Genomic DNA, 16,063 nt, shown 5'->3' with positions numbered 1-16,063 from the left:
CTCATATGTAACATAAGGATAAAACATCTCTTTTACCAGGTCACTGTGAGGAATAAATGAACTAAGAAGGTAAAAGGAGCTAGCATTGAGCCTAGAACAGAATACACTCCATAAATATGGCTTTCCTTCCTCCCAACCAGGTAGCAGGATTACCTGCTGGTCCTTGCTCCTGCTCTGTCTTATTAACACAGAAGTCATCCCAGGGCTTTCTTGGGTTCCCAGAGAACCTTAAAGCAGAGCATCCTATAAGAGGTGGTGTTGTCGGCAGACCCTGGAATGAATCTCACCTCTACCACTTACTAGCTGTCTGGGCTTCGGCAGTTTAATTCTTGATTCAGTCTCCGAAACCATAAAACAGGGGTGTTGTTAGGATTAAACATAATGTGTGCAAAGTGCCTGGCATATAGGAGGTACCTTATAAATGACAACTAGCATTAATAGTTAAAAGATCAGAAGAGGCTTAGGAGAAGAGACTGGGATAGGAGCCAGCAGCTCTAGCACTCACTCTTAGATATGCCACTCATCTTCATCCTGCTCTGCCTGTTACCTTGAGCTAGGCAGAAGTTGATTTGAAGAGATGCTGGGAGTTGATTAAAACTATGGCACTGGACTTCCCTGGTGGTGCAGTGGTTAAGAATCCACCTGCCAATGCAGGGGACACGGGTTCAAGCCCTGGTCCAGGAAGATCCCACATGCTGCGGAGCAACTAAGCCCGTGCGCCACAACTACTAAGCCTGCGCTCTAGAGCCCGCGAGACACAACTACTGAGCCCGTGAGCCACAACAACTGAAGCCCGCACGCCTAGAGCCCGTGCTGCGCAACAAGAGAAGCCACTGCAATGAGAAGCCCGTGCACCGCAACGAAGAGTAGCCCCTGCTCGCCACAACTAGAGAAAGCCCGCGTGCAGCAACAAAGACCCAATGCAACCAAAAATAAATAATAAATTAATAAATTAATTTAAAAACAAACAAACAAAAACTATGGCATGCTCTAGAATTATTAGAAATGAATTTATTTACGGATTTTCCTTAAAATATTTGTTCTTCTTATCCCGTCCAGCACAATCATGAGGATTCTCTTTGATCAACCAGAATTCCTCTTCCTCACAAGTCTAACAGGTGGTCAGATCACTAGGTTAAAATACTCTGAGATTAAAGCAACTGGAATTGTTTAGCTTGAAAGAAAGCTTGGTGGTGACTGAGGACATTATAAAACTCCGTAGCCTATAAGGAGATGGTAGCCTGTTCAGTTTCTATAAAAGACAACTTGAGGGAGAGAAAAGGCGGATACGTGAGGAAGTAGGAAGCTTCTGAACTAAAAACGAAAACAAAAAAACAAACAAAAGGACCCAGGAATAAGATGTGTGTGCCTGTCTGTCTGTCTCTCAGAGTCTATTCACAAAGTTGTCCCTATAAGAAGTGTTCATCACGTGTATTCTGCATCTGAGGCATGTTTGTGGGGAGAGAGGAGCCATGTCCACATGACTGTTTATGTTTTTGCCTGTGTTACAGCCCATTCCAAGGGCCACTTTTATATTTATTTGATAACAATAAAACAACATTACCCGGGGCATCCATCTGGTTGTTCATTCAAAAACAATATTTAAGGGCTTCCCTGGTGGCGCAGTGGTTGAGAATCTGCCTGCTAATGCAGGGGACACGGGTTCGAGCCCTGGTCTGGGAAGATCCCACATGCCACGGAGTAGCTGGGCCCGTGAGCCACAACTACTGAGCCTGCGCGTCTGGAGCCTGTGCCCCGCAACGGGAGGGGCCGCGATAGTGAAAGGCCCGCGCACCGCGATGAAGAGCGGTCCCCGCACCGCGATGAAGAGTGGCCCCCGCTTGCCGCAACTGGAGAAAGCCCTCGCACGAACCGAAGACCCAACACAGCCAAAAAATAAATAAATAAATAAATAAAGTAGTTATAAAATTAAAAAAAAAACAAATAATGTCTAAAAAAAAAAAAAAAAAAAAAAAAAACAAAACAAACAAAAAAAAAACAATATTTAAGCCACTATGATACACTGGCGATTTCTCAGTGATACTAAGGCTGTAAGAAATCTTAACTTTCTTTTGTTGGTAGGATATTGAGATACTTCTGCTTTGCTCTCGTTGATGTCGGGTTAATGTCCTTCCCCCACTCTGTCTTACTTTTTCTACATGTTCCACTAGTTCTTTCTTTTCTAATCTTAATTTTTGCTCTCTCTTGGAGCAATTAAATATTTTTATTCTTTGTTTCTTTTCTCTTGATTTATTAAGTCTATAGTCTTCTATTTTTCTATTTAACAGTTAACTCCTTCCTAGAGATCATGACGTATCTTTGACTAATCAGTGGTACTTTTTCCTCTTCCAGGACAATGCAAGAACTTTAGAATTCTCAAACCTCATTTATCCATCTCTGACTCACACACTACTATTGTCATGTACTTTAATTTTTTCTTTTATGACCCTTATGAGAATATTACTTTATAGTCACTATTATTTAGATTTATATATTTATTATCATTTTCTTTCTCTTTATTTCTTCCTACATCTCAGAGCCACTACCTTGGATCATTTTCCTTTTACCTAAAGAACATTTTTGTGTTTCCTTTAAGTCGGTGATACATTTTCTCAGGTTTTTTTTCCCTGAAAATTTATCTCACCTTCATTTTGAAAAATTATTTAAAGATTTGCCTTACTGGATATCAAGACTTTTATTATGAAACTATAGTAATTAAGGCAATGTGTTTTGGACAGGGATAAACAAAATTAAAATGAAAACAGAATAGAGATTTTATAATTGACACAGCTAGAATTCTAATCCTGGCACTGTTCTAAGCCACTACATTAAACTAGGGCAGGGAAGTGGGGATAGAGGAGATGGATCAAATGTATCGGATGGTTAAACAACTTCTTCCTCCAATCCATTGATCTTACCACCTTTTAACCCTTCCTCACTCTTTTGGTGTTCCGTGTTCCACCAATCTTGCAAACATCTGCAACTCCCTTGCCTTCTCTCTTTACCAGGCTTGCTTGGTAAAACTACAACCCTGCTTATTTAAATTATCCAACTACTACAAGCTTCCACCATGCAACAGAACATGGCTAAAGAAAAACACAAAACCATCTGAATGGTCCCACCACGAAACTAAATGGCCCTTTACTATATACTTAATGTATTTATTATGCATATTATTTATTGTCCACTCTGCGGGATGCAAGATTCCTACGAACAAAGGTTTTTTTTTTTTCTGTCTTATACACTAGTATATCCCAACCTTTGCTGCCCAACAGCAAATATTTCCTTAGTGCATTTACTCTTCCACTTTCCTGGATCATTATTTCATAGTTCCTCTTTCCTCCAACGTCTATCATCCATTCCACATCTTCACCTTCTGCTTCACATTCCATATCGTCACACGCTTCTTATTTCATTGATGGAAATCGCGGTGCTCAGAAGAGAACTGCCACTGTCTCCCGCCAGGACATGTGCCCGCTTACCAGAGGCTGCACCCAACACTCTGCCTTTCCCCCTGCTTCTCTAAATGAACTATCCATGTGTCTATATGCAGGCAGTCCTTTTGTTTGTACTTTTCAGCGATAGATCTCACCTCCTCAAAAATGACTTCATTAGGAGCCATTACTCCCCGTCTCTCCTGCATCGTCAACTTTTCTGTCCCAGCCCTGCTGGTACACATGCTGTTATTTCTTCCACCTTAAAAACAAAAAATCTTCTTGACCTCACTTTTCTTACCAACTACTATCACATTTCCCTCCTTCTCTTTGCAGCTACACTTCTTAAAAGAGTTATCTCTATCACTTTCTCCATTTCCTGTCCTCCTGTTCTCCCTTAAACACACTCTAATCAGGAGTTTGACCCTTTCACACTACCAAAACTGCCTTTGTAAGTCACTGATAACCTCTACGTTGCTAAATCCAAAGGTCAATTTTTTGTCCTTATCTGACTTGACAAATTCAAGCAGTTGACAAATTTCTCTCTCTCCCTTGATACATTTTCCTCACTTGAACTCCAGAACATCACATATTTCTTGGATTTTCTTCTGCTTTACTGGTCACTCTTTCTCAGTCTCCTTTGATGTTGTTCCTCTTCTTTCAGCTTCTCAACCAACATTGGAGTGCTAAGGCTCACTGCTCAGACTTCTCTGTCTATTCTCACTCCCTCTGTAATCTCAGCCAGTCTCAGGGCTTTAAATACCATTGGTATCCAACAATTTCTAATGTTTTATTTACAGTCTAGACTTCCTTCCTGACTTCCTGGCTCATATATATCAATATAACTGCATCTTTGGTGTCTCTACTTGGATGTTTCAAGTGCCCAACCTTGACTCATGACCTTTCCCCCAAACCGGCCCCTCCAGCAGGTTTTTCTCCTTCTCAGTTGGCACCTCCAGCCATCCAGTTGATCAGCAAAAATATTAGAGTCATCCTGCATTCTTCTTTCTTCTACAGCCCATACTCTGTCAGGAAATCTTATTGGTTCTACCTTCAGAATAGATACAGAATCAGGGACTTCCCTAGCGGACCAGTGGTTAGGACTTTGTCTTCCAACGCAGGGGTTGCAGGTTCGATCCCTGGTCGGGGGGCTAAGATCCCACATGCCTTGTGGCCAAAAAACCAAAACATAAAACAGAAGCACTATCATAACAAATTCAATAAAGACTTTAAAAAAGATGGTCCACATAAAAAAAAAAAAAGGTTAAAAAATATATATATATCCAGAATCTGACCACTTGTTTCTCTCCAGTTCTACCAGCATGGTGCAAGCCGTTCTCATCTCTCACCTGACTACAAGAGCTTCTTAACAGTCTCTCTGCTCCTGTCTTTACCTCCTCTCCTGCCTCTGTCCATTCTCAAAGCAGCAGCCAGAGTGATTCTTTTGAAAAGTGAGTCAGATCACGTGACGCCTCTGCTCACAATTCCCCAGTGGCCCCCAGTTCATTTGGAGCCATGGCCTGCAGTGGCTCACCCTCTCCGTAACTTCTCTGACCTCGTTTTCTACTGCTCTCCCTGCCTCTCTCCCTGCCAGCCACACTGGCTTCTTGGATGTTCCACAAACAAGAGAGGCAGGGTTCCACCTCAGGGTGTTTAGGCTAGTTGTTCCCTCGGCCCCAAATTCTCTTCCTCCAAATATTCACACGGCTGAAACCTTCACCTCTTACAAGTCTCTTCTTGATTACCATCTTGTCAATGAGACCAGTCCTGACCTCTTTAAAAACGCTTATCCCCAGGACTCCCAATTCCCCTTACTCTACTCCAATTTTTCTTCCCATACCATTTTACACCTTCTAGTACACTATACAATTTATGAAATGATTATGCTTGCTGTTTATTGTCACCTCAGTAGTATGTAAGACCCACAAGAATAAAGATATTTTCCTCTGTTTTGTTCAATGAGATATCCAACATTTGCTGCCCACACTTACTATGTACCAGACCCTGTGCAAGGGTTTGAGGATATAAAGAAAAACGGGGCTTAGCTCCTGCCTCAAAATGAACTGAGAATAAGCCAGTAGAAAAATCAGATCTGTATAGTGTTTTATAAAGTTACAGAGCCCGTCACACATATATATCACCTCATTCAAATCTCAAAAGAAGAAGCATGTTCAAGGAAAACAAGCGAGGCGGTATCATTCTCGGTTTAAAGGTGTGGCAACTGGAATTCCTAAAAAGTAAGTGAATGGAATTAGGACACCCTGGGGAAGACTGCTGCCAGGCAGAGGCCATGCCTATCTCTGGATCTAGTACCCACAGCACTAGAGGCTCATCAAATGTGTACTGAATAGATCAATAGTTTTAAGCTATAGCATAAAAGATTTATATGTAAAAAAGAGTGGGGGCTTCCCTGGTGGCGCGGTGGTTGAGAATCTGCCTGCCAATGCAGGGGACACGGGTTCGAGCCCTGGTCTGGGAAGATCCCACATGCCGCGGAGCAACTGGGCCCGTGCGCCACAACTACTGAGCCTGCGCGTCTGGAGCCTGTGCTCCGCAACAAGAGAGGCCGCGATAGCGAGAGGCCCGCGCACCGCGATGAAGAGTGGCCCCCGCTTGCCGCAACTAGAGAAACCCCTCGCACAGAAACGAAGACCCAACACAGACAAAAATAAAATAAATAAGTACATAAAAACTATAAAAAAAAAAAAAAAAAAAGAGTGTACTGTAAGTAAGGGCCAAAGGGAAGAGCAAACTCCACCTACCAAAGTATTTTAAAATATTTAATATTTTCTATAGTGTTATAATATTATATTACAATAATTGGATATACTATATTATATATTTTATATTATATTTAAATATAAATGACTTTGCAACAGTTTTCTCTGAAGAGAGAATAATGGACTCAGTTCTCTGTCCAGTCGACCTTTAGCTTGACGGTAATATGCTCTCTGGTCTTTCTCCCACTATATTGTATTTGTGGCTAACAATTCCCTGACCTTTCATCTCTGAAGAGAGACGGTTAGATGCTATCTTTGACTATTATATTTGCATGTTGCCACACTTTCCTACATTCTGTTTCCAAATTTTCTGTCACCAGTACCTCTGCTTAAATCTTCCATCTTCCTCTCAGAGTTGATGGATCTTGATTTCTCCTGTCTTCACTGCCTTCAAACCATGTTACACATCTTGTAAATTTCTCCCCAAATTCTTTTCAAAACCCTTCTTAACCTGCGTGAAAAACAAAACAAAAATCCCTCTCCACCTCTGACCTCTTATCTCCTAAAAAATCATTTCCTTTTGGTCTCACTTTTCTTTTCCTCATTATAAAACTCATCTAATTTGGCCCCAGCACATTGGAAGGCATTCATAAGATGTTGAAGATGAGGGTAATGCTGATTTCCAGTGAAACTGGTTTTCACTGGTAGTTCCAATGAACTTTTCCAATGAACTCTTCCTTATACCCTCTTAAACCAGGGTAGGCTTGCAAAGGTACCACAACAAAATTTAAAGCAGTTGGGAAGAGTTTGTTATCAATCACAAGGTCATCTCATTTCTACCAGGGTAAAGTAATGGCACATTGAGAGTTCCAAGGTCACATTGCCTAATGGAATTCTTGTGCTCTGTGAAAGTTATGGTAACTGTTGGGTGGACAGAAGGGCTGCAGGGTGCCAAGGTCAGAGATTAAATGAATAAGCACCAGCTAGGGTCACTGTGCTTTAGGTCATTAATGTTGACTCTTAGGGTTATTCTAAAACCATACCTTTTCAAAATATTGTACGTACTTTGCTACAGATTAAAATATTTGCTCATATCATACTAAAATATCTATAGATAATATAACAAAGAAGAACAGGAATGTTATGTTGGCATTTGATGTTAGTTCTCAGTTACTCACAGCACTATTTCCTAAACCTAAAATTGTGGCATCTTAAGAGCTCTTCAATCACTTTAAAGAGTGTTGTGAAATGTTCAGAAATCTACTGAAGCAAGATTAACTTGGGTTTGCAATCACCTGTGCATTATTTATGGAACCCTACTAATATTAGGTAGAATCTATAATTCTCTTTATCCTGCTCCCTTGCTGCCTTCTTTTTAATTAAATTTTTAATTTTGAGATGTTTATAGATTCACATACAGTTGTAAGAATAATACAGGGAGATCTGATGTACACTTTTCTTAGTTTCCCCAATGGTAATATATTGTATTTTTGTGTCCAAATTGATAAGGATATTGGTCTGTTGAGTAATATTCCCTTGAAACCTGGACATTTAAGGTATTGTGAGATTCTAGATCTTAATTAAACCTTTTATTTTCCTTGATTTGGGGACACTGCTCTACCAGGGAAAGGGGTATCATTACTGTAAGTGAGGGTAGAAGTCCAGATTCCTCACTTGGTCTCCGCTGACCCCTGAGGTGGGAGGGGCTCCTTGTTACTGCTAAGCAGAGGCGGGGGTTCTGACTCTCTAACTGTCTCCATTGATACTTTCCTAGCTGGGCAGAGTGGGAGTGCATTGTTACAGCTCTCCACATGGTCTCCACTGACACCACAGGGGGGCGGAGGTGGCCTTGTTACTGCTGAACAGGGAAAGTCCTGAGCCTCTACTATGCCCCCTCTAATACCATCCCAGAGGAGAGGGGAGGAGGTACCTCATTCCTGTGGTGGGGATGAATAGTCAGCTCCCTGCTTGGCTTTCTCTGACACCACCGTGGTGGGGCGCAGATGGTGAGGTTAGGGTGCCTTGTTACAGCCTCTCAAGGGTAGAAGTCAAGGCTTGCCACTCAGCCTTTTCAGGTGTGGGCCTGGATGGTGCTATACTTTTTTTCCTATGATGTTTGGCTAGAGTAGAGAGGCTAGAAAATGTCTAAACATTTTCTATCTTGCTGTGCTGCCCCTTTCCTGGTCCTTTGGTTAGAGAGAGCAGGCTTTTGTTGGGGCTCCTTTTTGTCTGTGCACGTTGGCATTTCTGGGTTTTCACCTTCTTCAGCTCCAAGTCTGGGATATACGAAGCAAGAATAAAGCAAAACAAGACAAAACATCAGACAAGAAAAAGAAATAAAAGGTATCGAAATTGGAAGGAAGAGGTAAAACTGTCATTATATGCAGATGATACGATACTCTATATAGAAATCCCTAAAGACTCCACACAAAAACTATTTGAACTGATAAATGAATTCAGTGAGGTAGCAGAATACAAGATTAATATATAGAAATCAGCTGCATTTCTTTACACTAATAATGAAATATCAGAAATCAAAAAAAAAATACAATCCCGTTTAAAATCACATTAAAAAATACCTAGGAATAAACCTAACCAAGGAGGTGAAAGACTTATACACTGAGAACTATAAAACACTGATAAAGGAAGTCGAGTATGATTCAAGGAAATGGAAAGATATCCCATGTTCTTGGATTGGAATAATTAACATAGTTAAAATGGTCATACTACCCAAAGCAGTCTACAGATTTAATGTGATCCCTATCAAATTACCCATGATATTTTTCACAGAACTAGAACAATTTAATAATTCTAAAATTCATATGGAATCACAAAAGACCCAGAATTGCCAAAGCAATTCTGAGGAAAAATAACAAAGCTGGAGGCATAATCCTCTCAGACTTCAGACAATACTACAAAGCTACAGTAATCAAAACAGCATGGTATTGGCACAAAAATAGACATATAGATCAATGGAACAGAATAGAGAGCCCAGAAGTAAACCCACACACCTATGGTCAATTAATCTTCAACAAAGGAGGCAAAAATATACAATGGAGAAAAGACAGTCTCTTCAGCAGGTGGTGATGGGAAAGCTGGACTGCCACAATTAATTCAACGAAGTTAGAACACACCCTCATACCATACACAAAAATAAACTAAAAATGGCTTAAAGACTTTATATTTAAGACATGACACCGTAAAACTCCTAGAAGAGAATGTAGGCAAAACATTCTCTGACATAAATCGTAGCAATGTTTTCTTAGGTCAGTCTCCCAAGGCAATAGTAATAAAAGCAAAAATAAACAAATGGGACTTCACCAAGCTTATAAGCTTTTGTACAGCAAAGGAAACCATAAACAAAACAAAAAGACAGCCTACAGACTGGAAAAAAATCTTTGCAAACCATGAGACCAACAAGGGCTCAATTTCCAAAATATACAAACAGCTCATACAAATCAATAACAAAAAAACAAACAATCCAATCAAAAACTGGGCAGAAGACCTAAATAGACATTTCTCCAAAGAAGACATACAGATGGCCAATAGGCACTTGAAAAGATGCTCAACATCACTAATTATTAGAGAAATGCAAATCAAAACTACAATGAGGTATCACCTCACACTGGTCAGAATGGCCATCATCAATAAGTCTGCAAATAACACAACATTTTAAATCAACTATACTCCAATAAAAATTTTTTTAGAAAGTCCACAAACAATAAATGCTGGAGAGGGTAATGAGAAAAGGGAACCCTCCTACACTGTTGGTGGGAATGTAAATTGGTGCAGCCACTATGGAAAAGAGTATGGAGGTTCCTTAAGAAAACTAAAAATAGAGTTACCATATGATCCAGAAATCCCACTCCTGGGCGTGTATCTGGAGAAAACCATGGTTCAAAAGTATACGTGCAGGGACTTCCCTGGTGGTGCAGTGGTTAGGAATCTGCCTGCCAATGCAGGGGACACGGGTTCCAGCCCTGGTCCAGGAAGATCCCACATGCTGCAGAGCAACTATGCCTGTGCACCACAACTACTGAGCCTGCACTCTAGAGCCTGCAAGCCACAACTACTAAGCCTGCACGCCACAACTACTGAAGCCCGCGCGCCTAGAGCCCGTGCTCCACAACAAGAGAAGCCACCGCAATGAGAAGCCCATGCACTGTGACGAGGAGCGGCCCCTGCTTGCCACAGCTGGAGAAAGCCCGCGTGCAGCAACGAAGATCCAACGCAGCCAAAAATAAATAAATAAATAAATTAATTAATTAATTAATTTTAAGAAAAGTATACATGCACCCCCAATGTTCACTGCAGCACTATTTACAATAGCCAAGACAGGGAAGCAACCCAAATGTTCATTGACAGATGAATGGATAAAGAATAAGTGGTATACACATACAATGGAATATTACTTAACCATAAAAAAGAAGGAAATAACATCATTTGCAGCAACATGGATGGATCTAGAAATTATCATACTAAGTGAAGTAAGTTAGACAGAGAAAGACAAATATTATATGATATCACTTATAGGTGGAATCTAAAAAACAGTACAAATGAACTTATTTATAAAACAGAAACCAACTCACAGACATAGAAAACAAACATATGGTTACCAAAGGGGAAAGGGTAGAGGGATAAATTTGGAATATGGGATTAACAGATGCACACTACTTTATATAAAACAGATAAAAAACAAGGATTCACTGTATAGCACAGGGAACTATACTCAATATCTTGTAATAAACTATAATGAAAAAAAGAATATAGATATATACATATATATGTATGACCAAATCACTTTGCTGTATACATCTGAAACTAACACAATATTATAAATCAACTATACTTCAATTAAAGGAAAAAAAAAAATAAACTCCACAGGCCAAAAACAAAAATGAAGAACTCACCACCACGTCATTCTTTGGATTCCAAGGTCCTTAGCTGGTTTGTCTTCTTCTCTTCACTTTTCGGAGTATTCTTATGATTGTTTTACAAGTAACGTTCTGTATTTCTGGTTGTACTTAGCAGGAGGAATAGGGAAAAATATGTCTACTCCAGCTTCTTGGAAGTTGCTACCAGATTTTAAAAATCCATTTTCTCTAATAGGGTGCCGAGGCAAAGGAAGAAGATGCTAAAATCAAATTAGCCAATCTTTGTATTTGTTCATCAATAGAAAAAGGGATGTGAAGTATTAGATAAAAAGATTTCTCTAACTTATCTACTCACTCCCCTTCTCCACACTCTATCACCTTCTTAGTAACCTCCAGTAGATCATGGCTACTTATAAAAATCTGTGTTTTTCTATGTAAGACATGCAGGTAGGTGGACATTGTCTCAGTCTGACCTTAAACTTACTCTGCAACAAAGCATAAAGTCAAATGCCGTTAACTATAGACCTTGCCACAGAATAACGAGGTACCCCTAAAGAAACCAGGGTATAAGCTCTTTGTTCATTATAGCCTTATGTTATGTTATATTATATATTACACTGCATTAATTATTCTTACATCTTTTTCTTCCTACTAGACTGTGAGCTCCTTTAAGAAAGGGGATGAACTAAATTTAGTACCTGGCACATTGCAAGCACCTGATAAACACTCCACTCTACCTTCTTTCCCACCTCTTTTCCACCTCCAGCTAGTTCAGGAATCAAGGCAGAAAGCCCAAAGGAGAAACTGCATCCGCAATTAATCTAGGCTTGGAGAAGATCTCTAATTGAATATCCATCAATCAGTACCATCAATCAGTACCTCAAACTAGATCTTGCAGGAAGTGCTGGCTACCTCCCACCCCACCACGCACACCTTTGAAGATTCTGACACAACAGTCACCGAAGGATTACAAGGGAAGGGTTGTGGAACCTGTCTTCCACGCCCCGTCTCTTAGAGGTCTGACCAGTTGTGTCAATATTTGTTCATTTGTTCAAGAAATATTTATGGAGGAAGAGAAGGATGGATTTTAAAGATCAAGGTTTTCCAAACTGTGACCCGAGGAGTACCAGCAGGTACTTAGATAACAAGGGTTCCATGGTCAAATAAGTTTGAGGAATGCTGGTTACCATGCTGCTCTCTCAAAGGTCATCAGGCACATCAAACTCTTTGAGAGTTCTATAGTAACAAGGCCATTTAACTTTTTTTAGGTGTGTTTCTTTCCTCCACTCCCAGCCCACAATACCCATTGAAAATACAAAATTCGTATTCTCTAATCTCACATATGAAGTTACATCTAAGAGAAATAATTCTAAAAGTCCAAAAGCAGGGAAATAATACAAAAAATAGATAAAAGTGAAGAGTGGAGCCCTGGAAGGAGGTATGATCTTCATTTGAGGCAAAAGGCAGATAAGGATGTGGTGGGATATGTGAGAGGTTTCATACATTAAGTAGGAATCTAGACTCACAGACATAATTGAGAAGGTTTTTAGAAAGCAATCATTACCTTGTCAAGAATGGTGGCTTCTTTTTGAAATAACTGGAACTGCCTTTTATCAGTTGAAGTCCCAGGAGGAGAGGAAAGGCACATTTGAATTAGGATATTCAAGGAGGATTTAATGAAGTGACTATTTACAAAGGTAAGGGCAGAACATAGAGTATAATGGATACACCATAATGGATAGTGTAGTATGTTGGAGCCACAAAAATGGGGCGGGGCACTGCCTTTCCTAGGCCAGCATGGGTGCGGGGAGGGAGAAGTTACCAGAACTTCTCCCTCCCCGCACCCTTATGAGTGTCATGTAGAGAAAACTGCTTTGAAAAGGACAGTGATCCCCTCCAACTGTCCCCCAGGTTTCCCTTTAGCTGAACCCACAGAAGTCAATCTCCCGGGCAGAGAGCAGTGTGGAGAGAAGGGAGGAGAGTAAATATGGAAGGGCAAAGGGAAGATATTTAACACGTCTCAAGGTGGAAGAATCTGGAAACTGGCAACTCTACCATTTCCTGCCTAGCTGTGTCTATTCATGATCCTCACAACACTTTTGAAGAGGGCACATGCTATGTCAAGATACTGCCCTGAGCACAGAGAAGATGTATAGACTACAAGATAAAGACTTCGCCCTCAGGTATATAAAATACCTATAAACAGAGAGAAAAAATAAGCAAATATTTTAAATATAGTGTGAAACATAAACTTGAAGAGGTGTAGAAAGTATATGGGAGTTTGGTGCAGAGGATCTGCATAGCTAACCTATGACCTTGGCCTTGATATGCAAGGCTAAAATTGTTGGCCAAAGTAGACTTTCCAGTGTAAATGTAAATTTTGAAAACTGAAAATGTACTTGAGGGCTTCCCTGGTGGCACAGTGGTTAAGAATCCACCTGCCAATGCAGGGGACACGGGTTCGAGCCCTGGTCCAGGAAGATCCCACATGCCGCGGAGCAACTAAGCCCATGCGCCACAACTACTGAGCCTGTGCTCTAGAGCCCGTGAGCTGCAACTACCGAAGCCCAGGTGCCTAGAGCCCGTGCTCGGCAACAAGAGAGGCCACCGCAATGAGAAGTCTGCGCACCGCAATGAAGAGTAGCCCCTGCTCGCTGCAACTAGAGAAAGCCCGTGTGCAGCAATGAAGACCCAACGCAGCCAAAAATAAATAAATAAAATAAATAAATTTTTAAAAAAATAAAAAAATAAAATGTCCTTGAAATTTAATTTCATCTACTAATAGCCAATAAAAAATTTAGCTTCTCCAAAAACTCACTTTCAGAATTGAAATATATGCAAAAGACTTATTCACGAATGCAAACTTTTATGAAACATCCAGTATTTTATATTTAGCCTCTGACATTCTTCTAAGTATTTGTTCTCACAGAGGGAGTCCATAAAATTGTTTTTTTTCACTTTAACCCAACCATTTCCCTTCAGCATATTGCTCTCCAGGTTTTATCTATATGTACATGTTCCAGACCTGGCCTCCCTGATCCCAAAGAATTCTATACCATTTTTTTTTAGTCTAAGGAGGCAGATTACTGTGGCCATACTGTTTTCCAAACAATTCAGGTAGTCTCAGCCATAGCTTGGCTAGAACTGCCACTTTTCCAAGCAACATAGACAATCCATGGAAAAATGACTCATTGCCTGAGTCATCTATTTAAACTCTAAAGAGTGGGAGTAGTGGGGTCATTGCCCACACTGACAGACACGTTTTGCATAAGAGGGAATTGAACAGGGACAATGAACTCTTTGGGAAATGCAAAAACTGTCATACTCAAATTCTGATAGAACAGGAAAGCCTCAAATGCCAACTGTTTAATAATAGAATTAAATATTAGAAGTATGACTTAATAACATTGTTTAGCTTTCTCTATCTCTTCACTAAAAAGAAAAAAAAAAAAAAACCCTCTTTCCCTCACCTTGCCTTTTCCCCTCCTTCCCAAAAAGAACAGTGTGATTTCTGGCCTGAGAGGCTAGGATGTTGGGACCCCTGATGCTTGTGGTTGAAATACTCCAGTCGCAGAAGCTCTCTTGCAGGTTTCCCACATGTGCAAGGGTTACACGGTAGGTTTCTAAAGTGTGTTCTTTTCTTCCTTAAGGAGTTTGTAAAACGGTGATATGTCCATCTGCATAACAGAAATCAAAGTTAAGTTAAATGTGATTTATTTTATAAAATCTTACTGCACAGGTACCTTTGTAGGAATGTGGACACTCAAAAGTAGGGCATATCTCAACTCTCTATTTCAAATAAACCACAGCAAGAATAAAAATACACCTATTCTGGCACACCAGACCCTTCAGGCTTGGTTCCTACCTGACTTCCCAGACTCATCCCTGTGGTGGCCACCACCCACTCCTCCCAACACCCAACACCTGAAACTGAGCACCATGAATCACTTCTGATCCAGCCTTCCAGGCTGTTTACACTGCTCTCCACATGCATAGATTTTCTCTACTGTCCATCTGACAAGTAGATTCTCAGTTCTCTAGGAAGTTTTTTTTAAACCCTCAAAGCACTCCCAGGAGAAGTGATGGCTCTCTTCTTAGTTTCCCAAGAAGTCTTGTGTTATGACACCTACACACATCACTAAACTTATTTCCTGTCTCCTTAAACCGTGGCTCCTTGTCTTATCATTGTGCTCCTAATAATATCTAGCCCACAGGCACTTAAGATAATTCTTAGGTGAATAAATATAAAACAGAACTTCCTTTTCATGAGAATTGGTGGCCTTGAAGAGCAAGAAACACACGAAGTGAAGGCAACCAACATTTTTCTTTTGCTATATTCTATCTGTTGAGTATTCTCCTAAATACTTTATTATAATATTTAGTGCTCAAGTAATCCAATGAGGTAGCTATTGAAATTCCTTAAGTCCCAATGAGGAAATAAAGGTTGAGAGAAAATAAGTAACTTGCCCAAAGAATCACATGTGTAACAAACAGGCAGCCAGAAGAGAAACCCAGGTTTTCTCGCTGGAGCGCCTTGGTGCTTCTCCACGTAACAAGCGACAATCAATAAGAGGGAAAACATTTAAATTTTGCTGCCTAGTGCCGAAAGCAAAAATGTTCAGTTTCCAATTCAAAGGTCACTTTTCCTTATGACCAAAACTGGCTCTTTTGAAAGAGTCCTGGTAAAAATATTTCATCATGTATCTTTGCCTCTTGCACATATCTGTAAGCACTGCTGCTCTTCTCTTTGCTATTCTGATTTCTCCTGACGCCAAGGGCAGAGGTCTTTCACCTTACTGTTAGAAGTTCCAAGTGGGACAAAGGACTACAGTTACAGACGGTGCTCCAGAAAATCTGTTGTCTAATCTTTTTTTAAGACTGACAAATCTTTTTTCGTTTTCATTTAACAAAGATTTTTATTGAGGACTTTCTACATCGATGGAGGTGTTGGATTACTACGGTGAACCAGATGCCCACCAAGATATTACAGCCTACAGCATACTTTTGAAGATCGAGAGTTAAGGCAAGCGAAAAT

The 16,063-nt window shown here is 40.3% G+C and overlaps 2 protein-coding genes across 6 annotated transcripts in view; both read right to left on the bottom strand.

The window, feature by feature from the left end:
- The window catches only part of ABCB4 (ATP binding cassette subfamily B member 4), a 95,550-nt gene extending 82,735 nt beyond the window's left edge, over nt 1-12,815 (bottom strand). For 4 of the 5 annotated variants that reach the window (XM_059934008.1, XM_059934009.1, XM_059934007.1 and 1 more), the window contains exon 1: nt 11,065-11,178. In XM_059934008.1, coding sequence (XP_059789991.1) covers nt 11,065-11,075 — 11 coding nt within the window. In that variant the 5' untranslated portion in view covers nt 11,076-11,178. Of the gene's footprint in view, nt 1-11,064 lie in introns of all 5 variants that reach the window. The other variant, XM_059934005.1, reaches the window with a different exon arrangement.
- A 1,807-nt stretch (nt 12,816-14,622) lies between these two features.
- Nucleotides 14,623-16,063, bottom strand: part of ABCB1 (ATP binding cassette subfamily B member 1) — a 108,190-nt gene continuing 106,749 nt past the window's right edge. The window contains exon 29 of the mRNA XM_059934002.1: nt 14,623-14,705. Coding sequence (XP_059789985.1) covers nt 14,652-14,705 — 54 coding nt within the window. The 3' untranslated portion in view covers nt 14,623-14,651. The remainder of the gene's footprint in view (nt 14,706-16,063) is intronic.

Source organism: Balaenoptera ricei, chromosome 9, assembly GCF_028023285.1.
Source record: "Balaenoptera ricei isolate mBalRic1 chromosome 9, mBalRic1.hap2, whole genome shotgun sequence".
In the NCBI taxonomy this organism is placed as follows: Eukaryota; Metazoa; Chordata; class Mammalia; order Artiodactyla; family Balaenopteridae; genus Balaenoptera; species Balaenoptera ricei.
This window is presented reverse-complemented; position numbering and strand designations above follow the sequence as displayed.